This window comes from Lupinus angustifolius, chromosome LG03, assembly GCF_001865875.1.
Source record: "Lupinus angustifolius cultivar Tanjil chromosome LG03, LupAngTanjil_v1.0, whole genome shotgun sequence".
In the NCBI taxonomy this organism is placed as follows: domain Eukaryota; kingdom Viridiplantae; phylum Streptophyta; class Magnoliopsida; order Fabales; family Fabaceae; genus Lupinus; species Lupinus angustifolius.
The window spans coordinates 959,107-983,120 of NC_032011.1; the positions used below are offsets into that span (position 1 = coordinate 959,107).

General features: G+C 34.5%; 9 protein-coding genes and 1 long non-coding RNA gene across 13 annotated transcripts; 6 read left to right on the top strand and 4 right to left on the bottom strand.

The window, feature by feature from the left end:
• Window positions 33–950, top strand: LOC109342508. Its single transcript, XM_019580485.1, has 3 exons — window positions 33–164; window positions 276–380; window positions 487–950. Exons 1-3 carry the CDS (start codon window positions 42–44, stop codon window positions 769–771), a joined length of 513 nt encoding a protein of 170 aa, XP_019436030.1. The 5' UTR covers window positions 33–41; the 3' UTR covers window positions 772–950.
• Window positions 2,076–3,162, top strand: LOC109342809. Of its 2 annotated transcripts, none has more exons than XM_019580815.1 (3): window positions 2,076–2,273; window positions 2,443–2,547; window positions 2,864–3,162. In XM_019580815.1, the coding sequence occupies exons 1-3, from the start codon at window positions 2,136–2,138 to the stop codon at window positions 3,131–3,133; spliced, it is 513 nt and encodes a 170-aa protein (XP_019436360.1). In that variant the 5' UTR covers window positions 2,076–2,135; the 3' UTR covers window positions 3,134–3,162. The 2 variants fall into 2 exon arrangements, with proteins under 2 accessions (XP_019436360.1, XP_019436359.1); XM_019580814.1 differs by having other exon boundaries at window positions 2,077–2,273; window positions 2,437–2,547.
• On the bottom strand, window positions 2,967–3,267 carry LOC109342810. The gene is made up of 2 exons (XR_002107122.1): window positions 3,169–3,267; window positions 2,967–3,125 (listed from the first exon to the last, which is right to left on the bottom strand). It is a non-coding gene; the product is annotated as an uncharacterized LOC109342810 (long non-coding RNA).
• Window positions 4,031–6,870, top strand: LOC109342811 (RHOMBOID-like protein 5). Its single transcript, XM_019580816.1, has 6 exons — window positions 4,031–4,547; window positions 4,946–5,109; window positions 5,209–5,387; window positions 5,897–6,153; window positions 6,255–6,371; window positions 6,653–6,870. The coding sequence occupies exons 1-5, from the start codon at window positions 4,273–4,275 to the stop codon at window positions 6,331–6,333; spliced, it is 954 nt and encodes a 317-aa protein (XP_019436361.1). The 5' UTR covers window positions 4,031–4,272; the 3' UTR covers window positions 6,334–6,371; window positions 6,653–6,870.
• On the bottom strand, window positions 6,824–9,362 carry LOC109342812 (DCC family protein At1g52590, chloroplastic). 3 transcript variants are annotated; one of them, XM_019580818.1, is made up of 6 exons: window positions 9,125–9,362; window positions 8,972–9,029; window positions 8,264–8,371; window positions 7,903–7,995; window positions 7,701–7,821; window positions 6,824–7,102 (listed from the first exon to the last, which is right to left on the bottom strand). In XM_019580818.1, exons 1-5 carry the CDS (start codon window positions 9,321–9,323, stop codon window positions 7,740–7,742), a joined length of 540 nt encoding a protein of 179 aa, XP_019436363.1. In that variant the 5' UTR covers window positions 9,324–9,362; the 3' UTR covers window positions 6,824–7,102; window positions 7,701–7,739. The 3 variants fall into 3 exon arrangements, with proteins under 3 accessions (XP_019436363.1, XP_019436364.1, XP_019436362.1); XM_019580819.1 differs by having other exon boundaries at window positions 6,824–7,114; XM_019580817.1 differs by lacking the exon at window positions 6,824–7,102 and having other exon boundaries at window positions 7,584–7,821.
• LOC109342814 (pentatricopeptide repeat-containing protein At1g52620-like) lies at window positions 10,091–13,530 on the top strand. The gene is made up of 2 exons (XM_019580820.1): window positions 10,091–13,103; window positions 13,190–13,530. The coding sequence occupies exon 1, from the start codon at window positions 10,232–10,234 to the stop codon at window positions 12,716–12,718; it is 2,487 nt and encodes an 828-aa protein (XP_019436365.1). The 5' UTR covers window positions 10,091–10,231; the 3' UTR covers window positions 12,719–13,103; window positions 13,190–13,530.
• LOC109342815 (uncharacterized protein At2g34160-like) lies at window positions 13,952–14,560 on the bottom strand (the record flags this gene model as incomplete). The annotated part of the gene is made up of 3 exons (XM_019580821.1): window positions 13,952–14,231; window positions 14,317–14,381; window positions 14,479–14,560. Coding segments are annotated over 3 exons (255 nt in total), but the record flags the coding sequence as incomplete, so codon positions are not given.
• Window positions 14,895–18,337, top strand: LOC109342816 (pentatricopeptide repeat-containing protein At1g52620-like). The gene is made up of 2 exons (XM_019580823.1): window positions 14,895–17,909; window positions 17,996–18,337. Exon 1 carries the CDS (start codon window positions 15,038–15,040, stop codon window positions 17,522–17,524), a length of 2,487 nt encoding a protein of 828 aa, XP_019436368.1. The 5' UTR covers window positions 14,895–15,037; the 3' UTR covers window positions 17,525–17,909; window positions 17,996–18,337.
• Window positions 18,758–20,756, bottom strand: LOC109342817 (uncharacterized protein At2g34160-like). The gene is made up of 5 exons (XM_019580824.1): window positions 20,566–20,756; window positions 20,372–20,420; window positions 19,285–19,347; window positions 19,123–19,187; window positions 18,758–19,037 (listed from the first exon to the last, which is right to left on the bottom strand). The coding sequence occupies exons 1-5, from the start codon at window positions 20,680–20,682 to the stop codon at window positions 18,930–18,932; spliced, it is 402 nt and encodes a 133-aa protein (XP_019436369.1). The 5' UTR covers window positions 20,683–20,756; the 3' UTR covers window positions 18,758–18,929.
• On the top strand, window positions 21,217–23,987 carry LOC109342818 (pentatricopeptide repeat-containing protein At1g52620-like). Its single transcript, XM_019580825.1, has 2 exons — window positions 21,217–23,558; window positions 23,645–23,987. The coding sequence occupies exon 1, from the start codon at window positions 21,218–21,220 to the stop codon at window positions 23,171–23,173; it is 1,956 nt and encodes a 651-aa protein (XP_019436370.1). The 5' UTR covers window position 21,217; the 3' UTR covers window positions 23,174–23,558; window positions 23,645–23,987.

Sequence of the window (24,014 nt, forward strand, 5' to 3'; positions counted from 1 at the left end):
AAAACACACTTAGGTTGATATTACAAGTTATAACTAAAATCATGAAGAAGGTTATGACTTTAATCCTCACATTATGCATCATCTCTACCTTCTCACAAGCAAACCCAATTACCACTCACCCTCAACCAAAACAATCTTTCAAGCCTAACAGAATGCCTCAGCAGGTAAGAAATTTTACCTATAAGTTTTAGTTACCATATATTATATGAACTGCTATGACAAAAATAATAATAGATTATAGATATTTGAGTATTCAGATTTCAACTATGTTTCAGGCTGATAGATGTTATTACACTGCGAATATAAAGACAAGTTGTAGTTCTCCGTCCTATACCGGAAATCAAATCAGTGTCGCATTTGGTGACACTTATGGCAACCAGGTACATTTATCGAATTCACCTACTGAAATTAAGACTTGGCCGATATATATATATATATATATATATATATATGGAATTAACTGAATGACTATGCTAATGATATCAGGTTTATGTTCCAAAGTTGGATGGACTATTCTCGGGTACATTCCAGCAATGTTCTATGAGTACATTTAATATAGAGGGACCATGTACCTACCAAGTTTGCTATCTATTTTTATACACAACTGGATATGATGGTTGGGTACCAGAATCAGTGACCATTTCTGGTTATAAGGCTACTCCTATTTCCTTTTATTACAACACTGCTGTTCCTCATGGTGTTTGGTATGGTTTTAATGTATGTAATAATGGTAATTTAGACCCCATTTTGCCTCATAATAATGTTAATTAATTGAGTCTAAAGGTGTATTCACTACTAGATATATTGTAGTATTTTAGATTAAGTCAATGTGGTACACCTTAGCTTATTTATATATATAGTTCACAAACTTGGAACTATTTCACATATTATAACTGTGTGGTGGAACAGAACTTGTTCACCTTCTTAGTCCCAGTAATGAAATAAAGTGAAATAAAATCCTTTTATTTGTGTGGCCACTCTCCTTCAAAGTGTTTCATGTTCTTTTCAAATAAAGGCTATGAGCTTTGGAATAAAGGTTGTAGCTTTTAGTTATAAAGAAATATAAATTTTGTATTTGTATAAGTAACTTACCATGTTTGGTAAAATTAACTTTAAAATAAGGGAAGTTTAAAAAATAACTAAAAAGTAATAATATGATTTTTTTAGTCATAGATAATTAGTATAATTTTTAAAGATTTTGAAAGGTAAAATTAGTAGACAAAGTACAAAAAAGTTCCTTTCATTTTTTGAATGAGACTTCTATTTATCTTACATTTACAATATCAAACTATTTGGATTCAATAGACACTTACACAACACATCTACTACTAGTCATTTTGGGAGTTAATTCAAAATTACACTCATTTAACCAATATCTATCCAAAAAAAAAACACTTTTTAACAAATTTATACACAATTAGGAGGACATATAATACCTAAATCTAATCATGTTTTATTCTCTATCTTATACTAATTAGATATTGTCATATAAATAATAAGACAAATTTTAAAAATAAACAATATTATTTATATATTTATTAAAATATGATCAGTTCGAAAACCGATAAAAACATTGAGATTTTTGTCCCATTGAGGCATAAGAATATGGGCCTAAGGGCCTCTAAGCCATCATTTTCAACAAGGGAAGGCTAGGTCCATGGAATTCACATGAATGAAACCTCTACTACCAACATCATGATAAGAAATAGAGTAAGGATATATCATTCTACCATTTCTACAAATTATCATACCAAATAAGAAAGTATTATATTTTTCTTGTAAATTAATAATTAATAAATAAAGAATTTTCCACTATAACTACATAAACAATAATACATCATTCCAAAATATATGTAGTTTAATAGAATCCTAGATAGCAAATATTATTTTTCTAGTCCGACTAAATAAATAAGGTGTTAATCTATAGTAGTGTAAGGTTTTACTATACTCTCAAGATAATGAAAAGGGTAAATGTTCGATTCCTGAGAGAATGACACTTGTTGGAGGGATCGCGAATACAGATATTATTGGAAAATGCATTTAAAGAGAAACCTACCTAGCTACCTAACCCGTGACCTTGGTAGAAGACTCAGCAATTCATCTACAAAACACTCACTTTCTCTCTCATCTTTCACATGAAGATGAAGATGAAGATGGATTTTCTGATTTCAATCATCACATTTTTCATCATCTCTTCATTCTCACAAGCAAACCCTATTGCCTCTATTCCTCAACCAAACCAATCTTTCAACCCCAACCAAATCCTTAACCAGGTAAATAAAAAAAATTCCATTTTTATATACCCATTTAATTCATATAAAATTAAGATTATCCAAATTAATCATACTAACATATATGTTAACTTTTTCATGAGTACCCCTTTTACCTATAACTTTTACTTACTATATATTTCTATGGTTTCAATGAATGTTGTAGAATCAGGGTAGTAGCTGTTCTTACACTGTCACCATAAAGACAAGTTGTAGTTCTCCATCTCAAACAAGAGATCAAATCAGTCTTGCATTTGGTGATGCTTATGGCTATCAGGTATATGTATATATAATATAATATTCATATCATGGTCATTTATATTTACTTACCCATTTTAGTTTTTTTCGACTTATCAGTTTGGTCCTTCGAAAAATGAAAAAACCCAAAATGGTACCAAAAAATTTCAAATGTGAGTCAAATTAGTCTTTTTTTTTTATGTCAAATCAGTCTCCAACAAGTGTTATACAATATGCTAAAAATGACTAATTTGACCCACATTTAGAATTTAGAATTTATATATGTAGATATAAGATATGAAATCACTAACCCAATGAATTAAGTTGGTAACTGATGGTTGGTGTTAATTAATCAGGTTTATGCTCCAAGATTGGATGATCCATATTCAAGGACATTTGAGAGGTGCTCTACAGATACATTTCAGATAAAAGGACCATGTACTTATCCAATATGTTATCTTTATTTATACAGAAATGGTTATGATGGTTGGGTACCAGAATCAGTGACTGTATCTAGTTATAACTATAGGCCTGTTTCATTTTATTACAACACTGGTATTCCTTATGGAGTTTGGTATGGCTTTGATTATTGTCATGGTTCTTCAGCTTCCACTTCAGCTATGTAGTGAAGCTTCTTGAACTATTTTGTGTTGGTTTTCACTGTAGTGAAACCTTTTATGTGGTGTTTTTTTATGTGTATTTGGGCTTTTGTTTCTTCATTCCAGATTATTATTATTATGTAATTTGGTTTTGAAGTGACATTATTATGTAAACTTGTGTTTGAGACATTATTTGTTTTTGTCTCAGATAAGCTTATTATTATTAAATCTTCTGTTTTTTGTTTAAATTTTATTTGGCTTTATTTTGTGAAGTTCTGTAGTACATGTTTCACTTTGTATGAAGGAAACTTCATAAGGTTGAAATGTCACATTGGATAGTCTTTACAAGAAAAAAATATATCAGATATGAGATGAATTAGAACAATACAGGAAATTACACTCACCATGAGGCTTAGTTTAATTTATTTTGAGTAAATATTTATTTGAGTTTTTTTTTTTTTACCAGTTTAATCTCCAAAAATATGAAAATACCGAAAATGGTTCCCAATTTTTTTAAATGTGAGTCAAATTAGTTATTTTTATGATAAATTTGTTCCTATCACATCTTATGAAATATGATAAAAATGATTAATTTGACCTACATTTAAAAATTTTTTGAACCATTTTAGATTTTTTCAAATTTTGAGAGACCAAACTGATATCGTAACAGGCTAGTTCTATCTAATTATTTCTCTTAACGTTAATAATGTTGTGAAAAACAGATTATTTTCACCATTTTAACAAGGTTACACCCACCAATTTTTTTTCCACATAAAATAAAATCAAAGAGGAGCAACATGTATAAAGTGAATGGATTAATTTACTCTTGATCAAAAAACTAATCAGTTGATATTCTACTTCTAAGTTGTCTTTATTTTCAACCAACCCAACTTGTTATTATTTGAGATGCAAATGGAAGAAAGAAAAGTTAGAAGCAAAATAAAATGGTTCTATTTATGTAAATATGCATATAATAATACATGAGGCAAAAAAATTCTATAGAAGGGGAAAGTAAACTTTGCCTAATTTAACAGCTAGACAACCAAAAACCAAGGAAGATTCACTCCCTTCCTTTGCATGGCATTGCCATTTGCCTACACAAATATTTTCCTATTTTTATTCTTTTGGTCTATCTGTGTCTCTTCCTTTGTCACAGGCCGAAACCGATGGGGAAGAGGCCGCCATACACCACCGATATTGAGGCTGCCCGATACCCTCACCCACCTCCACCTACGTTTCGTCCACAGCCTCCTACGCAATGGACCCCGTGGCTGGTGCCAGTCATTTTTGTAACCAATGTTGCAATGTTTGTGTATAGCATGTACCTCAATGATTGCCCTTCACACTTGGACAAAGATGAATGCCTTTTCACAGAAAAACTTGGAAGATTTGCTTTCCAACCTTTCAAGGAAAATCCTCTCCTTGGCCCTTCTACCTCCACGTGAGAATATATCTTCTCTCCCTTTCAGATTCTTCATCATAATATTTTGTCATTAAGGATTCAACATATACATTTACTTATTTGGTTATGATATGAAGCCTAGTACTATTATTATTCATTGCTCTTTCTGTTCTCATCCATCATTTCAAATGTCTACATGCATAGGATGATTTCTTGCCAAGCAAGAAAACAAGAATTTCAAGTTTGAGAAATGTTTAGGTAGTCTTGAAATAACAAATTTCTTTTGCTCTGTACAACTTCATGTGTTACATTAGTTATTATATTATATGTTCAATTTGTAGTTAAAATCAAAGATAATATGCATACAGCTAATGTTGTATTCAATATTTTGTAGGAGTGCCTAATATTCTCTTATCAAGTTCACATTCTTTGTGCAGGTTGCGCAAATTAGGAGCCCTCGAAAAGGACCTGGTGGTGTACGACAATGAACCGTGGCGCTTTTTTACCTGCATGTTTCTTCATGCCGGAGTAGTTCATTTACTCGCTAACATGTTCAGTCTTCTATTTATAGGAGTTCGGCTTGAACAGGAATTCGGATTTTGTAAGCATTTTACTGCATTTTTGAACGCTAATTCAACCTCTAGTTGATGATGATGATCTTCTTTACTTCATTTTCTAATTAATCTCTTGGATTTGGCAGTGAGAATTGGATTGTTATATATGCTTTCTGGTTTCGGTGGAAGTTTGTTATCTGTTTTGCATTTGAAACATTCTGCAATAGTACAAACCATATCAGTTGGTGCATCTGGTGCACTTTTTGGTCTTCTAGGATCCATGCTTTCTGAGCTTCTAACCAACTGGACAATCTATGCAAATAAGGTAACTTGTGTGTCTCCATCATGGTCTTGTTCCATTGTTGTAGAAACAAACCAAACATAGAACAAACATTTTCAACTATGCTGTTTTGACATGTCTACCATAAGAGTATATAAGAGTATATCTGCCTTAATTTTTGTTTTGCCCACCCAAAACAAAGAAAGATCAACCGGTGATCTTTTCGGTAGCTAAAGAAATACAACGTTTTGGATCCATACACCAATCTGCAAAAGTTAAAGAATTTTTATTTACAAAAGAGGTGAACCAAATCTAAGATCTAGTTTGGATTAAATCAAAAATGTGAATATAACTAAGCTCCAAGAAAATCGCTTCACTTCTCATAACCCAAACTGACCAAACAACCGCAAACCACAACATTCTCCAATATATTGTTATCTAAACTCATTTAATGATCTAATGACATATAAAGAAATGCTATCCTATAATCTGCTATATTGCAAAACACATAATATGTAGTGTATGGAAAATTTGTAACCCTTTGCTTATTTCAGTGTGCAGCTCTCATAAGTCTTGTGGTCATCATTGGCTTAAATTTGGCTGTTGGATTTCTACCTCATGTGGACAATTCAGCTCACATAGGAGGATTTCTAGCAGGATTTTTCCTTGGTTTTGTTCTTCTAATGCGCCCTCAATATGGATATGTAAACCGCAAATATATACCTTCCGGGTACGATATAAAACGTAAATCGAAGTACAGATGGTATCAATATTTCTTCCTGGTTCTATCACTGATCATCTTGCTTCTAGGGTAAGCAATAGTTATTATTTACTTTCTTGTCAAGTGTCACAATGGAACATGTTCTACCTTGGCTAACCTCACTGAATCTCATGCAATGGCTAATTTGGCAGATATGCATATGGACTAGTTAAGCTATATATAGGAAATTCAGAAGAGAATTTTGCCTTCCTAGAGAATAAACCAAGATGAATGATTCTGATTCCACAACCTACTCTCCGAAATCGCATGTGTGAGTCCTAAATCATCCCTTTTGTAGAACATATCTCTATCTGCGGTTCATTATTTGTGCTCAGACGATATAATATATGTTGTCTCACTCCCTATGTCACTCACTGTCTCACCACTTTTGATTGGTCAAAAAATAACTTTAAATTACTTCGATTTAAATATGTAATAACTGAATAACTTTTCGACCAGTCGGTGAGAGTAACACAGCAAGTGACACAAGACATACGCACAATTATGAATACTTCGTTGAGTTCTAGTTTGAAACTTTTTCTTATTCCAGGTACATGATTATTCAAGGTCCATGGGATGATTTGGCATGCTATATATGTAACCTCCTAATATACTGAATTGTGTGAGATAGTGTTGAGTGTATTCATTATTAAGTTATTCAAAAATGTTTATCTTATGCATCCGTAATCAGCTTATGTAGATTTCATCACAACTAGATCAATCAACAATGAAGAGTTCTTCATCTAATGACAACAATAGTTGAGGGTTCGATTTGCTAATACTTTATCTCATTTTTTAAGCAGAAATACAGAAATTTACAGGCATGATTCTTCGGTAGTTACTTTACTAGCATATTTACTTCACAAATTTGACACATTTTACTTCTTCATGCTTAGAAGTCAAAGACTTATCTGAAGATTTGGTCCTTTTCTTGTACAATCCTTGCTATTAACTGAACGTGACTAGCAGTGTAGCACCGGTGTAATGTTTCCTCGATAACCTGTGGAAATTACTGTAAAATAATCAATCTCGTTTCTTAGAGAATGAAATTAATCAATCTCAAAAGGACTAATGGAACATGAACCATGACAAACATCCTTACAGGAGTACAAGTCAGCATGATGCAGAAGCGTTGTCTCAAGGCATATTTTTAATATACATACACAGCAAAGAAATTGTGAAAATTTGAGGATTTTTGTTTGAGAGAAAAATGTTTGAGTCGAGGTTAACAGAACTCAGTTTACTTGAAACAATGGCCAAAGTCAAGAAGACACTGAGCTTATTTAATTGATTCCCTGATGAAGCTAAGAAAAAGGGATTAAGAAGTGTCGAATGACAGAATGCAAAATGAAAATGCAAGATAACTTATACAACAACAATCAAGCCTTAGTCCCATTAGATGAGGTCGGTTATATGGATCGAACAACGCCATAATGCTATAATTATTAATTGATGTTCTCCTCTTCTATCAAGTAACAACCTGATATACAGTACTACACAGAAACTTCAACTGAAAAATTTAAGGACAACTTGATCTTACTTAACCATAACATTCAATTATTCACTTCACAGCACAGAAACCTGATGCCTAAACTTACCATGTAATTGCTATCACAAGTATTAATGCCAGGATGGTGCTATATTTCACATGATTCTGAACGACCAAAAATCGTATAACGGTTGTTTGCAACGTTGTCATAAACAAAATCCCTGACAAACCTGCAGTCATCCAATGCATATATCATCAAGCTTGTTCCCTACAAAGTAACAAGACAAAACTGACAAAGAAATGCTACTTACAGTGGCACAAATTGAAGAAGAAATGCTAACTGAGGAAAGGGCAAGTTTATGTATTCCATTATCTTCAGCACAGCTTCTGACTTGATGTATGATCTAGCATCAACCACAAAGTCATACATTTAATTGCTATTTCTTCTTCTTCTTATAAGTTTGAAATCATAAATACACACTTTCCTATTAGATACTATAGTAATCCACTCAACAAAAAACTGAACCGTATTCGGATGGAAGTTGTTGATCCCAGAAAAAACATATTTTCCTAGAACTTCTACAACCTTAATGGACTACTACAGAAAGATGCAAATAACTTGGTATTTTTTGGGTCTCAATTGATACATTTGAACCTTCAATAGGCACATACCTGTCCCTTTCAACAAGTACAACACTTGAGATATCATCAGGAGCTCTTCCTGATCTCCTAAGTAACATTTTACCCGCTTCGCTCTGAAGAGCTTCATATCTAATTGTCCTGTCCATCCCCGACAAAGTATAAAACAAATAAAATGACTGAATCAACTTTTGACGACTTTTTTCATTGAACCAAAACAAACAAACAAACAAACTAAGTTCACTAAAACTCATAAAAACTGCAATACCATTTACCTTTCTATTAGTGTAGCAACAAACTACTTCATTATAGGCACATTTTTAATTCTCAATTATGTAGCAGGTTCGACTTTAATGGCTGCTATAACGTATAACCTTCCTATAAGCTCTAATTAGCTTATTTCAATAAGCTTATGGGATAAACTTGTGAAAATAGTTCTTTTTAGCTTAAACGCGCCTAAAATCGGAAGCTGCTAGTTTTACAAGTAAAAAGGAGATAGATTGTCTACTCTTATTCACAATAATGAGCAGATATGGAATGAATATCTATGATATTTGTGTCCTATATTTGTATATGTCTTCCTAACTCTTTATCTTTCTATCAGTGTAACAACAAACTACTTACTACTTCATTATAATATATGAGCATAATTTTCATTCTCAAATATTTACAAGACTCAAATTTACTTGGAAATGATAAAAAGCTAGTAGTTTTACAAGAAAAAGGAGATAGATCCCTTACTTCTTTAGATCATTATTCCGAACAAACTTCACACCCCCATTACATAAGTTGCAGACACCTATGTCAAAGGCAAAAAATAAATTATCAAACACTTGCACGATTGAACCATTTTCTGCATAGGATATGAAAAGAGAGAAATTGAGGTTTGATTACCATCAAACAACATAATGGGTCGTTTATCTTGGTCAAAAAAGGTGGAAGTTGCATTGACCCAGTTCACTGAATCGCTTTGGGACTGTGAGAGAGTGGCAAAGGTAGTGACTTTTGGTGCAGATAGAGAGGTAAAGTTTGAGTTGAAGCGCCCAACACAACTAGGAACATGAAGGTGAAGAGCCATTGAAAGATGTAACATGCAAGGTGTGGGAAAGAACACAGATTCATAGTAATATATACCACACCACACAATTGTGGGGAATTTGTGTTCTAAGGATGTGTTATGACCACGTCGTATAGTGATTAGGAAAAAAGTCATATACATAAATTACATTCATACTCCTAATTAGTGAAATTACGCAAATCATAATGTAATTTTTTACGACTATAAAAATCCTTAATTTTTATATATATATTATACATATTATATTGATTATCTTTATATGAGAAATAGGTGTGATATTTTAACCAGAAAGGAAGATGATTGTAATTAAGCTAAACAAAATATTAAACAAGTATAAATGTTATAACAGTCTGTACATTTTCATTATTTTTGATTTATTATAAGACGCATAAATAATTTTAAGGAGATATTGTCTAAATCATTCTTATACTATAGTGTAACGAACAAAAAATAGTGAAAATGTATTGACTCATATACTATTTATATTTGTTGCTTAAAAAATAGATATGTGATTTGTATAATTTCACGAAAAGTTAAGAATGTCAGTATAATTTACTCTAGAACTATTACAATGTTAACCGTTTTTTTTTTTGTAATACCAATACCAACGGTATCACCTCACCATTTTAAGTAAACAAGTAACTTTTCATCTCAATAAATATTGTTTTTCGGAATCGAATCTTTAACATTTTGATCATTTTAAAAATTAACGATGAATCTTGTATCACTAAAGATAAAATTGATTAAGTTGAAGGAATAATTGTGTGTTTTGCCATTTTTTGCAAGTTGGAGATAAGAGTGAGATGATAATCGAAGAGAAAGAGCGTGAAATCCTTTGACTTGTGACTCAAACGAATACAACAACGTTGGTTGAAATTCAAACCTCATAACGTTCTTCTTCTTCTTCCCCATTTCTTCCTCCAATGTCAAGTTCCATTCTTTCTCGTATCAAACCACGTAACCGCCCCAAAGCTAAAACCTTTTCCCCAACCCATTTCACTTTCACTCCTCGAATCAACACCCTCGTCCTCAACGCAATCCAAATTCTTCAAACTCATGACCCCCAATGGCACCATTCTCTCGAATCCCATTTCGCTGAATCAGATGTTGTTGTTTCTGATGTTGCCCATTTTGTTCTCGACCGAATTCACCACCCTGAAATTGGTTTGAAGTTTTTCCATTGGGCTTCAGAAAGACCCTTCTCTTGTTCTCTTAATGGGTTTGCTTATTCTTCTCTTTTGAAGCTCTTAGCGAGGTTTAGAGTTTTCTCTGAGATTGAATTGGTGTTGGAAAACATGAAAGATGAAAACTTGAAACCTACCGTTGAAGCATTTAGTGCTTTAGTTCTTGCTTATGCAGAATCTGGGTTGGTTGATAGGGCTATGGATTTGTTCAATGTAGTGCGTGAAGTGCATGGTTGTTTCCCTAGTGTTGTTGCCAGCAATTCATTGTTGATGGGTTTAGTGAAAAACCAGAAAGTTGAGATTGTGTGTAAGGTGTATGATGAAATGCTTGAATCAGATGATGGCTCCGGTACCATCGTGGATAACTATAGCACCGCTATTGTTGTGAAGGGACTATGTAATTTAGGGAAGATTAAGGAAGGTAGGAAGTTAATTGAAGATAGGTGGGGGAAGGGTTGTGTGCCTCATGTTGTGTTTTACAATATGCTTATTGATGGGTATTGCAAAAAGGGTGATATTAAAGGTGCAAGTAAAGTCTTCAAGCATTTGAAATTGAAGGGGTTTTTACCAACCTTAGAAACGTATGGAGCTATGATTAACGGGTTTTGTAAGGCAGGGGAGTTTGAAGCAGTTGATAAACTTCTGACAGAGATGACTGAAAGGGGATTGAATGTGAATGTACAAGTGTATAATATTGTTATTGATGCTCAATACAAGCACGGTTTGGTAGCAGAAGCGGCCGAGACAGTGAGAAGGATGTCTGAGATGGGCTGTCAGCCGGATATTACTACTTATAATACCCTGATTAACTTTTCATGTAAAGATGGAAGGATTGAAGAAGCTGAGGAACTCATAGAGAGGGCAATACAAAAGGGATTAGTCCCTAATAAGTTTAGTTATACGCCCGTTATGCATGCTTATTGCAGACAAGGGAATTATGTTAAGGCATCAAATATACTTTTTAAGATCGCTGAAACGAATGAGAAACTGGATTTGGTTTCTTATGGAGCTTTTATACATGGAGTTGTTGTTGCTGGGGAAATTGATGTTGCACTTAAGCTCCGAGAGAAAATGATGGAAAAGGGAGTGTTCCCTGATGCTCAAGTTTACAATGTTCTAATGAGTGGTCTCTGCAAGAAAAATAGGTTTCCTGCTGCCAAACTACTACTTTCAGAAATGCTTGACCGTAATGTTCAACCTGATGCCTATGTTTATGCCACTTTGGTCGACGGGTTTATTAGAAATGATGAACTTGATGAGGGAAAAAAGCTTTTTGAACTCATAATTGGAAAAGGTATAGATCCTGGGATTGTGGGGTACAACGCCATGATTAAGGGTTTCTGTAAATTTGGAAAGATGACAGATGCTCTGTCATGCTTCAATAGGATGAAAATTGCACATCATGCTCCAGATGAATATACTTATTCCACAGTTATAGATGGATATGTGAAGCAGCATGACTTGGATAGTGCCCTCAATATGTTTGGACAGATGGTGAAACAGAAATTCAAGCCGAATGTGGTCACCTACACCTCCCTGATCAACGGATTTTGCAATAAAGCAGATATGGGCAGGGCTGAAAAAGTTTTCAGAGGAATGCAATATTTCAATTTGGAGCCTAATGTTGTCACTTACACTGTACTAATTGGGGGTTTCTGTAAGGCTGGTAAACCTGAAAACGCAGCATCCTTTTTTGAGCTAATGCTGATGAACAATTGTCTTCCAAATGATGTTACATTCCATTATCTGATAAATGGCTTAACAAATAATTCAACTAGTTCAGTTCTTACTGAAAAGAACGAGTCACACAAAAATGATGGGTCCTTAATTTTGGATTTCTTTGCAATGATGATATCAGATGGATGGAGCCATGTGATTGCAGCTTATGATTCTTTGATCATTTGTCTTTGTAAGCATGGAATGGTTGAGACAGCTCAACTATTGCAAACTAAGATGGTGAGTAAGGGGTTTCTTATGGATCCTGTATGTTTTGCTGCTCTGCTACATGGCTTATACCAAAGAGGCAAATCAAATGAGTGGAGGAATATTATATCTTATGATTTAAGTAAGACTGAGCTCCAAACTGCTGTTAAGTATTCACTGGCATTAGACAGATACCTATGTCGGGGAAGGCTCTCAGAAGCTTCAGTTATTTTGAAGAACTTGATTGAAGACTCTAAGTTTTCTGATCAACCAGAAGAAGATTTAAAGGTTATAGTAAGATAAAAACTGAGGAAATTCCCATACTTCATTTCGAAATTCTACAAACCAAAGAAGTCATTGACCATAGCAGTCTTACTGCATATATTGAGGTTTACTTTATAAATTTTGGAAAGGTGCTCCTCCCATGTTTTCTCAGGATGCTGTTATTCTTAAGGACAGTACACATCAAAGAGGCAATGCAAGTTATCATGCAACAAGTACATTTTTGAAGACGGGATAATCGTAGTTCCTTACATTTTATGGATTGTTCACCCAATGCTTCAATGCATGGGTAATGGCTACCTAAAACAAAGAGATTCTGCATTGATATAATTTTTACAGTTACAACTTGCGATATATATCAGCACAGCATGCATGACAGTTTACATCCTTCGAGTTAAAGCTTCAGGTCCATCTCTATATTACACATTCACAACATGTTGAAAGTTAACATGGGATGCGTATAAAAAAAACCTTTTCACTCTTCTGTTGCAGGCTTGCAGCCAATGTGAAAGTTAACATGGGATTGAGATATAGAAGGAACCTATTGAAGTAGTTGGTAGCAAGAGCATAGCTAGGAACAAAGAAGAATAGTTGGATTTACTATACTGTGAGCTCTAGGCAACATCATGTTGCTTTTCTTTGCAGACGTGTATTACTGGTCTTACTTTTCTTCATCATGGTTGGTATCGTTAATAAATGGTTTTGATCTATGATGAACAACTGGCCTACCTTGAATATAGCTTGTCTATGTATAATTATCGCTTGTAACTTTTAGAATGTTTTCAATTATACAATTTTTAAGTTACTTACTCATGATTCATGAAACAGAGTTTAAAATCTGTGTAAGGTTTTTTACACTATTAACACATCATCCACCATTGATTTGTATTACTTTTGTTTGAGAGTCAATGATGATTAACAAATGAATAGTGGATGATTTGGCGACAGTGTAAAAAACACTTACCACACTGCCAATGTATACATATTAAATCCTTATTAAATAGTTAATAAATTAATAAACTTTTAACCCTTTGTCCATTATAATCTAATTTACAATTCATATTCAAATTCCTTAGATGACCATGGTCCAAATACTGTAGTGTCAAGTGTTAAGCCTAATCAATTGGGACTAAGCTTCCTCATAAATGTTCAGAACATTGTAAAATTCATGATTATAAGATGAGAGTGCTAGGTATGAAACGCATCCTGTTCCTCTCACCATGAAAAAACATGATAAATTATAAACCCAGCAAGAATCAAAACAAGGCCTATTTATAAGGAAAAGAAAGGAATGAATTTTGTTAAATATTGCAGGACCGTCTATAATGAATTGTGTGCATGTCATCTACTACCTAGCAACAACACAAATGCAAATCATTATAGGCTACATATATTCACCCTATTCAGGTGTGATTTTTGACAAACTTCATGCATTCTGCTCCTCAGTTTCTCCATTTTCACCATCTTCAGCAGCGGCAGCGGCAGCAGCCATCAACTCATCGAAGTTTGCTGTCTTCCCAAGTACTATTTCGATCTACAACATGATTTAACAAATTGTGAACTTAAGAGGGAAATCATGAGCAGAATACAAAGCCGAAATAACTTGTTTATGCGCTTACCTTAGCCTTTTGAACAGGTCTACCTCTAGAATCATCCTTTATGTCAACAGTTGATGTCATGATTTCTGCAATCAGATTCAATAATTTTTGAACCATTATGAGAATCAAAAAGAGAAGGGCAGTGGTCATTTCCCAGAAGAAAAAAAGAAAATAATTTCTCACTCTTTTCAACGGCAAGCCCATTGTTTTTCAAAATCTCAGCAACAGTTACCACAGTGGCAATAGCTGTAACAATAAGATAGAAAATAAATCAGAAATCACATTAAAATTGTAACCAAGGAAAGAAAAGATGGGACTAGAAAGTAATGACTGAACATATAAATAAGGAAAGACACTGCATTTTCTTCCTCATTGTAATTTTGTAATACAGCCTTACTATTTCAGGGAATAATGAGTGTCTGCATAATCAACACCCAAGTTATTGATAAGTAAACAAGTAACTTTTCATCTCAATAAATATTGTTTTTCGGAATCGAATCTTTAACATTTTGATCATTTTAAAAATTAACGATGAATCTTGTATCACTAAAGATAAAATTGATTAAGTTGAAGGAATAATTGTGTGTTTTGCCATTTTTTGCAAGTTGGAGATAAGAGTGAGATGATAATCGAAGAGAAAGAGCGTGAAATCCTTTGACTTGTGACTCAAACGAATACAACAACGTTGGTTGAAATTCAAACCTCATAACGTTCTTCTTCTTCTTCCCCATTTCTTCCTCCAATGTCAAGTTCCATTCTTTCTCGTATCAAACCACGTAACCGCCCCAAAGCTAAAACCTTTTCCCCAACCCATTTCACTTTCACTCCTCGAATCAACACCCTCGTCCTCAACGCAATCCAAATTCTTCAAACTCATGACCCCCAATGGCACCATTCTCTCGAATCCCATTTCGCTGAATCAGATGTTGTTGTTTCTGATGTTGCCCATTTTGTTCTCGACCGAATTCACCACCCTGAAATTGGTTTGAAGTTTTTCCATTGGGCTTCAGAAAGACCCTTCTCTTGTTCTCTTAATGGGTTTGCTTATTCTTCTCTTTTGAAGCTCTTAGCGAGGTTTAGAGTTTTCTCTGAGATTGAATTGGTGTTGGAAAACATGAAAGATGAAAACTTGAAACCTACCGTTGAAGCATTTAGTGCTTTAGTTCTTGCTTATGCAGAATCTGGGTTGGTTGATAGGGCTATGGATTTGTTCAATGTAGTGCGTGAAGTGCATGGTTGTTTCCCTAGTGTTGTTGCCAGCAATTCATTGTTGATGGGTTTAGTGAAAAACCAGAAAGTTGAGATTGTGTGTAAGGTGTATGATGAAATGCTTGAATCAGATGATGGCTCCGGTACCATCGTGGATAACTATAGCACCGCTATTGTTGTGAAGGGACTATGTAATTTAGGGAAGATTAAGGAAGGTAGGAAGTTAATTGAAGATAGGTGGGGGAAGGGTTGTGTGCCTCATGTTGTGTTTTACAATATGCTTATTGATGGGTATTGCAAAAAGGGTGATATTAAAGGTGCAAGTAAAGTCTTCAAGCATTTGAAATTGAAGGGGTTTTTACCAACCTTAGAAACGTATGGAGCTATGATTAACGGGTTTTGTAAGGCAGGGGAGTTTGAAGCAGTTGATAAACTTCTGACAGAGATGACTGAAAGGGGATTGAATGTGAATGTACAAGTGTATAATATTGTTATTGATGCTCAATACAAGCACGGTTTGGTAGCAGAAGCGGCCGAGACAGTGAGAAGGATGTCTGAGATGGGCTGTCAGCCGGATATTACTACTTATAATACCCTGATTAACTTTTCATGTAAAGATGGAAGGATTGAAGAAGCTGAGGAACTCATAGAGAGGGCAATACAAAAGGGATTAGTCCCTAATAAGTTTAGTTATACGCCCGTTATGCATGCTTATTGCAGACAAGGGAATTATGTTAAGGCATCAAATATACTTTTTAAGATCGCTGAAACGAATGAGAAACTGGATTTGGTTTCTTATGGAGCTTTTATACATGGAGTTGTTGTTGCTGGGGAAATTGATGTTGCACTTAAGCTCCGAGAGAAAATGATGGAAAAGGGAGTGTTCCCTGATGCTCAAGTTTACAATGTTCTAATGAGTGGTCTCTGCAAGAAAAATAGGTTTCCTGCTGCCAAACTACTACTTTCAGAAATGCTTGACCGTAATGTTCAACCTGATGCCTATGTTTATGCCACTTTGGTCGACGGGTTTATTAGAAATGATGAACTTGATGAGGGAAAAAAGCTTTTTGAACTCATAATTGGAAAAGGTATAGATCCTGGGATTGTGGGGTACAACGCCATGATTAAGGGTTTCTGTAAATTTGGAAAGATGACAGATGCTCTGTCATGCTTCAATAGGATGAAAATTGCACATCATGCTCCAGATGAATATACTTATTCCACAGTTATAGATGGATATGTGAAGCAGCATGACTTGGATAGTGCCCTCAATATGTTTGGACAGATGGTGAAACAGAAATTCAAGCCGAATGTGGTCACCTACACCTCCCTGATCAACGGATTTTGCAATAAAGCAGATATGGGCAGGGCTGAAAAAGTTTTCAGAGGAATGCAATATTTCAATTTGGAGCCTAATGTTGTCACTTACACTGTACTAATTGGGGGTTTCTGTAAGGCTGGTAAACCTGAAAACGCAGCATCCTTTTTTGAGCTAATGCTGATGAACAATTGTCTTCCAAATGATGTTACATTCCATTATCTGATAAATGGCTTAACAAATAATTCAACTAGTTCAGTTCTTACTGAAAAGAACGAGTCACACAAAAATGATGGGTCCTTAATTTTGGATTTCTTTGCAATGATGATATCAGATGGATGGAGCCATGTGATTGCAGCTTATGATTCTTTGATCATTTGTCTTTGTAAGCATGGAATGGTTGAGACAGCTCAACTATTGCAAACTAAGATGGTGAGTAAGGGGTTTCTTATGGATCCTGTATGTTTTGCTGCTCTGCTACATGGCTTATACCAAAGAGGCAAATCAAATGAGTGGAGGAATATTATATCTTATGATTTAAGTAAGACTGAGCTCCAAACTGCTGTTAAGTATTCACTGGCATTAGACAGATACCTATGTCGGGGAAGGCTCTCAGAAGCTTCAGTTATTTTGAAGAACTTGATTGAAGACTCTAAGTTTTCTGATCAACCAGAAGAAGATTTAAAGGTTATAGTAAGATAAAAACTGAGGAAATTCCCATACTTCATTTCGAAATTCTACAAACCAAAGAAGTCATTGACCATAGCAGTCTTACTGCATATATTGAGGTTTACTTTATAAATTTTGGAAAGGTGCTCCTCCCATGTTTTCTCAGGATGCTGTTATTCTTAAGGACAGTACACATCAAAGAGGCAATGCAAGTTATCATGCAACAAGTACATTTTTGAAGACGGGATAATCGTAGTTCCTTACATTTTATGGATTGTTCACCCAATGCTTCAATGCATGGGTAATGGCTACCTAAAACAAAGAGATTCTGCATTGATATAATTTTTACAGTTACAACTTGCGATATATATCAGCACAGCATGCATGACAGTTTACATCCTTCGAGTTAAAGCTTCAGGTCCATCTCTATATTACACATTCACAACATGTTGAAAGTTAACATGGGATGCGTATAAAAAAAACCTTTTCACTCTTCTGTTGCAGGCTTGCAGCCAATGTGAAAGTTAACATGGGATTGAGATATAGAAGGAACCTATTGAAGTAGTTGGTAGCAAGAGCATAGCTAGGAACAAAGAAGAATAGTTGGATTTACTATACTGTGAGCTCTAGGCAACATCATGTTGCTTTTCTTTGCAGACGTGTATTACTGGTCTTACTTTTCTTCATCATGGTTGGTATCGTTAATAAATGGTTTTGATCTATGATGAACAACTGGCCTACCTTGAATATAGCTTGTCTATGTATAATTATCGCTTGTAACTTTTAGAATGTTTTCAATTATACAATTTTTAAGTTACTTACTCATGATTCATGAAACAGAGTTTAAAATCTGTGTAAGGTTTTTTACACTATTAACACATCATCCACCATTGATTTGTATTACTTTTGTTTGAGAGTCAATGATGATTAACAAATGAATAGTGGATGATTTGGCGACAGTGTAAAAAACACTTACCACACTGCCAATGTATACATATTAAATCCTTATTAAATAGTTAATAAATTAATAAACTTTTAACCCTTTGTCCATTATAATCTAATTTACAATTCATATTCAAATTCCTTAGATGACCATGGTCCAAATACTGTAGTGTCAAGTGTTAAGCCTAATCAATTGGGACTAAGCTTCCTCATAAATGTTCAGAACATTGTAAAATTCATGATTATAAGATGAGAGTGCTAGGTATGAAACGCATCCTGTTCCTCTCACCATGAAAAAACATGATAAATTATAAACCCAGCAAGAATCAAAACAAGGCCTATTTATAAGGAAAAGAAAGGAATGAATTTTGTTAAATATTGCAGGACCGTCTATAATGAATTGTGTGCATGTCATCTACTACCTAGCAACAACACAAATGCAAATCATTATAGGCTACATATATTCACCCTATTCAGGTGTGATTTTTGACAAACTTCATGCATTCTGCTCCTCAGTTTCTCCATTTTCACCATCTTCAGCAGCGGCAGCGGCAGCAGCCATCAACTCATCGAAGTTTGCTGTCTTCCCAAGTACTATTTCGATCTACAACATGATTTAACAAATTGTGAACTTAAGAGGGAAATCATGAGCAGAATACAAAGCCGAAATAACTTGTTTATGCGCTTACCTTAGCCTTTTGAACAGGTCTACCTCTAGAATCATCCTTTATGTCAACAGTTGATGTCATGATTTCTGCAATCAGATTCAATAATTTTTGAACCATTATGAGAATCAAAAAGAGAAGGGCAGTGGTCATTTCCCAGAAGAAAAAAAGAAAATAATTTCTCACTCTTTTCAACGGCAAGCCCATTGTTTTTCAAAATCTCAGCAACAGTTACCACAGTGGCAATAGCTGTAACAATAAGATAGAAAATAAATCAGAAATCACATTAAAATTGTAACCAAGGAAAGAAAAGATGGGACTAGAAAGTAATGACTGAACATATAAATAAGGAAAGACACTGCATTTTCTTCCTCATTGTAATTTTGTAATACAGCCTTACTATTTCAGGGAATAATGAGTGTCTGCATAATCAACACCCAAGTTATTGATTTCTAATTTTGATAATTAAACTCATTGAAATTATACTTAGCATCACTGTTGTGACTGCTTCTGTCCCAGCATTTCTATCTTTTATCGTGAAGAAATGATTATGCTAAATCCTAAATTGGAAACGAGCCCTTTGCGGGTATAACTTCAGTGTATCCCCCACCAAAGACAAATCCTAAGTATCACACCTCCAAAATACAGTGTGCTTAAAAACATTTCTCCAATTTGTCTTGGGCAGATTTTCCATGCTTATGTTGTTATCCCTAGCTAAAAGATTCTATAACTCATGAAACAAACCCCTGTGCTACCTACCGACACTAGAAGTCCTGAATAATTTGTAATCTTTGAAACTGAGAATAAGAACATATTACGCGTTTCTGCTACCACCAACACACTGTATACCAATAAGTCTAGTCAACAAATAAAGGTTTGCGACAGAGTTCAAAACTGAAATCATTCGCCGTGTTCAGGGCAAGAAGAGGCACCGGGAGAACAAAAAAACCTAAACAACACTTTAGCTATGTAATCAAAATGTGGAAGCCTTTCAACATTTACAGAAATTTCCTATTAAGAAAAAATGCTAACATAGACTGATATGTTTTCCAAAACTAAAGTCTCTTATGTTAAGTGAAGGTTAGATTTACACCATTTTTCAGCTTTTCACAATTATCAATCTCAGACAGTAACACTTGGTGACCAATGTAACCCTAAAATACTTGAATCAATCAAAGGATGAACCACATTACTAAAAAAATAATCAACAAAACCAAATATCGATCACAATGATAATTCAATTAATTAAACTAAAAATTTCAAATTCAATTACCCATTCCAAGTGCTGAGAGCTCAACCTCATTATGCTGTTGCATATACCTCTGCAAATCCAAAAATAACATGTATCAAAAAAATTGAACCAAAACAGAACGTGCCCACAAAAATTAAGTTTAATGGGAAATTCTGACAATCTTAAAAATGTGAAATTGAAAGAGTAATCCGAAAAGGGAAAGGAATAAAATTAACCTTGGCGAGATTAACGTAGAAAAAGAGGGGCTTCTTGGTGTTAGAGACCTGAATGCGATTCTTCTTATAGGAATCGGTGATGTTAATATTGTTCACTCCTTCTGTTATAGCTTCCATTTTTCTCTTCCTTTTTCTGTGTGAGACAATGATAACAATAAAAAACCCTAACTATTTTGTTTATCAGAAAGTGCAATTCTAATGTGTTGAGGAACAAGTACAACACAAGCACATGAAAGCCCATTAAACCCAAACACTTCTTGTTGGGCTAGGCCCGTTCATCAAACCAATGTTGTTAAAGCAATATATATATAAAATAAAGTATCTCCTTGCAATAGTAAACCGAGACAGTAAAAGCATGACATCTATTATATTTAATCATTTAAAAAATATTTTTAAAATTAAACAAAAAGTTATATTTGGGTATGAGGAGATATTTTATTCTTATATATATAATGAATTTATTTGCACCCAAGTTCATTTATATTAATTACACTCAATCTCAACCGTTCATTTTTTAGATTCAACAAATCAAATAAGCGAAACTTGAAAATCATAGAATAATTGAGATCAAATGTAACTAGTGTAACTTAACTTATATATAATCGGTCCTTACTCATATATATATATATATATATATATATATATATTGTTGATGGGTTTAGTGAAAAACCAGAAAGTTGAGATTGTGTGTAAGGTGTATGATGAAATGCTTGAATCAGATGATGGCTCCGGTACCATCGTGGATAACTATAGCACCGCTATTGTTGTGAAGGGACTATGTAATTTAGGGAAGATTAAGGAAGGTAGGAAGTTAATTGAAGATAGGTGGGGGAAGGGTTGTGTGCCTCATGTTGTGTTTTACAATATGCTTATTGATGGGTATTGCAAAAAGGGTGATATTAAAGGTGCAAGTAAAGTCTTCAAGCATTTGAAATTGAAGGGGTTTTTACCAACCTTAGAAACGTATGGAGCTATGATTAACGGGTTTTGTAAGGCAGGGGAGTTTGAAGCAGTTGATAAACTTCTGACAGAGATGACTGAAAGGGGATTGAATGTGAATGTACAAGTGTATAATATTGTTATTGATGCTCAATACAAGCACGGTTTGGTAGCAGAAGCGGCCGAGACAGTGAGAAGGATGTCTGAGATGGGCTGTCAGCCGGATATTACTACTTATAATACCCTGATTAACTTTTCATGTAAAGATGGAAGGATTGAAGAAGCTGAGGAACTCATAGAGAGGGCAATACAAAAGGGATTAGTCCCTAATAAGTTTAGTTATACGCCCGTTATGCATGCTTATTGCAGACAAGGGAATTATGTTAAGGCATCAAATATACTTTTTAAGATCGCTGAAACGAATGAGAAACTGGATTTGGTTTCTTATGGAGCTTTTATACATGGAGTTGTTGTTGCTGGGGAAATTGATGTTGCACTTAAGCTCCGAGAGAAAATGATGGAAAAGGGAGTGTTCCCTGATGCTCAAGTTTACAATGTTCTAATGAGTGGTCTCTGCAAGAAAAATAGGTTTCCTGCTGCCAAACTACTACTTTCAGAAATGCTTGACCGTAATGTTCAACCTGATGCCTATGTTTATGCCACTTTGGTCGACGGGTTTATTAGAAATGATGAACTTGATGAGGGAAAAAAGCTTTTTGAACTCATAATTGGAAAAGGTATAGATCCTGGGATTGTGGGGTACAACGCCATGATTAAGGGTTTCTGTAAATTTGGAAAGATGACAGATGCTCTGTCATGCTTCAATAGGATGAAAATTGCACATCATGCTCCAGATGAATATACTTATTCCACAGTTATAGATGGATATGTGAAGCAGCATGACTTGGATAGTGCCCTCAATATGTTTGGACAGATGGTGAAACAGAAATTCAAGCCGAATGTGGTCACCTACACCTCCCTGATCAACGGATTTTGCAATAAAGCAGATATGGGCAGGGCTGAAAAAGTTTTCAGAGGAATGCAATATTTCAATTTGGAGCCTAATGTTGTCACTTACACTGTACTAATTGGGGGTTTCTGTAAGGCTGGTAAACCTGAAAACGCAGCATCCTTTTTTGAGCTAATGCTGATGAACAATTGTCTTCCAAATGATGTTACATTCCATTATCTGATAAATGGCTTAACAAATAATTCAACTAGTTCAGTTCTTACTGAAAAGAACGAGTCACACAAAAATGATGGGTCCTTAATTTTGGATTTCTTTGCAATGATGATATCAGATGGATGGAGCCATGTGATTGCAGCTTATGATTCTTTGATCATTTGTCTTTGTAAGCATGGAATGGTTGAGACAGCTCAACTATTGCAAACTAAGATGGTGAGTAAGGGGTTTCTTATGGATCCTGTATGTTTTGCTGCTCTGCTACATGGCTTATACCAAAGAGGCAAATCAAATGAGTGGAGGAATATTATATCTTATGATTTAAGTAAGACTGAGCTCCAAACTGCTGTTAAGTATTCACTGGCATTAGACAGATACCTATGTCGGGGAAGGCTCTCAGAAGCTTCAGTTATTTTGAAGAACTTGATTGAAGACTCTAAGTTTTCTGATCAACCAGAAGAAGATTTAAAGGTTATAGTAAGATAAAAACTGAGGAAATTCCCATACTTCATTTCGAAATTCTACAAACCAAAGAAGTCATTGACCATAGCAGTCTTACTGCATATATTGAGGTTTACTTTATAAATTTTGGAAAGGTGCTCCTCCCATGTTTTCTCAGGATGCTGTTATTCTTAAGGACAGTACACATCAAAGAGGCAATGCAAGTTATCATGCAACAAGTACATTTTTGAAGACGGGATAATCGTAGTTCCTTACATTTTATGGATTGTTCACCCAATGCTTCAATGCATGGGTAATGGCTACCTAAAACAAAGAGATTCTGCATTGATATAATTTTTACAGTTACAACTTGCGATATATATCAGCACAGCATGCATGACAGTTTACATCCTTCGAGTTAAAGCTTCAGGTCCATCTCTATATTACACATTCACAACATGTTGAAAGTTAACATGGGATGCGTATAAAAAAAACCTTTTCACTCTTCTGTTGCAGGCTTGCAGCCAATGTGAAAGTTAACATGGGATTGAGATATAGAAGGAACCTATTGAAGTAGTTGGTAGCAAGAGCATAGCTAGGAACAAAGAAGAATAGTTGGATTTACTATACTGTGAGCTCTAGGCAACATCATGTTGCTTTTCTTTGCAGACGTGTATTACTGGTCTTACTTTTCTTCATCATGGTTGGTATCGTTAATAAATGGTTTTGATCTATGATGAACAACTGGCCTACCTTGAATATAGCTTGTCTATGTATAATTATCGCTTGTAACTTTTAGAATGTTTTCAATTATACAATTTTTAAGTTACTTACTCATGATTCATGAAACAGAGTTTAAAATCTGTGTAAGGTTTTTTACACTATT

Coding starts and splice junctions, on each gene's coding strand:
- LOC109342816 (XM_019580823.1), top strand. CDS start 15,038: ATGTCAAGTTCCATTCTTTCTCGTATCAAACCACGTAACCGCCCCAAA.
- LOC109342809 (XM_019580814.1), top strand. CDS start 2,136: ATGAAGATGAAGATGAAGATGGATTTTCTGATTTCAATCATCACATTT. Junction 2,274..2,436: donor CCAACCAAATCCTTAACCAG/GTAAATAAAAAA, acceptor TGAATGTTGTAG/AATCAGGGTAGTAGCTGTTC. Junction 2,548..2,863: donor GTGATGCTTATGGCTATCAG/GTATATGTATAT, acceptor TTAATTAATCAG/GTTTATGCTCCAAGATTGGA.
- LOC109342811 (XM_019580816.1), top strand. CDS start 4,273: ATGGGGAAGAGGCCGCCATACACCACCGATATTGAGGCTGCCCGATAC. Junction 5,110..5,208: donor TGAACAGGAATTCGGATTTT/GTAAGCATTTTA, acceptor TGGATTTGGCAG/TGAGAATTGGATTGTTATAT. Junction 5,388..5,896: donor GGACAATCTATGCAAATAAG/GTAACTTGTGTG, acceptor TGCTTATTTCAG/TGTGCAGCTCTCATAAGTCT.
- LOC109342818 (XM_019580825.1), top strand. CDS start 21,218: ATGGGTTTAGTGAAAAACCAGAAAGTTGAGATTGTGTGTAAGGTGTAT.
- LOC109342508 (XM_019580485.1), top strand. CDS start 42: ATGAAGAAGGTTATGACTTTAATCCTCACATTATGCATCATCTCTACC. Junction 165..275: donor CTAACAGAATGCCTCAGCAG/GTAAGAAATTTT, acceptor ACTATGTTTCAG/GCTGATAGATGTTATTACAC. Junction 381..486: donor GTGACACTTATGGCAACCAG/GTACATTTATCG, acceptor TAATGATATCAG/GTTTATGTTCCAAAGTTGGA.
- LOC109342817 (XM_019580824.1), bottom strand. CDS start 20,682: ATGGAAGCTATAACAGAAGGAGTGAACAATATTAACATCACCGATTCC. Junction 20,421..20,565: donor TCTACGTTAATCTCGCCAAG/GTTAATTTTATT, acceptor TTGGATTTGCAG/AGGTATATGCAACAGCATAA. Junction 19,348..20,371: donor GCTCTCAGCACTTGGAATGG/GTAATTGAATTT, acceptor TTATTGTTACAG/CTATTGCCACTGTGGTAACT.
- LOC109342814 (XM_019580820.1), top strand. CDS start 10,232: ATGTCAAGTTCCATTCTTTCTCGTATCAAACCACGTAACCGCCCCAAA.
- LOC109342812 (XM_019580818.1), bottom strand. CDS start 9,323: ATGTTACATCTTTCAATGGCTCTTCACCTTCATGTTCCTAGTTGTGTT. Junction 8,372..8,971: donor CGGAATAATGATCTAAAGAA/GTAAGGGATCTA, acceptor GGGGATGGACAG/GACAATTAGATATGAAGCTC. Junction 7,822..7,902: donor CTTCTTCAATTTGTGCCACT/GTAAGTAGCATT, acceptor GGATGACTGCAG/GTTTGTCAGGGATTTTGTTT.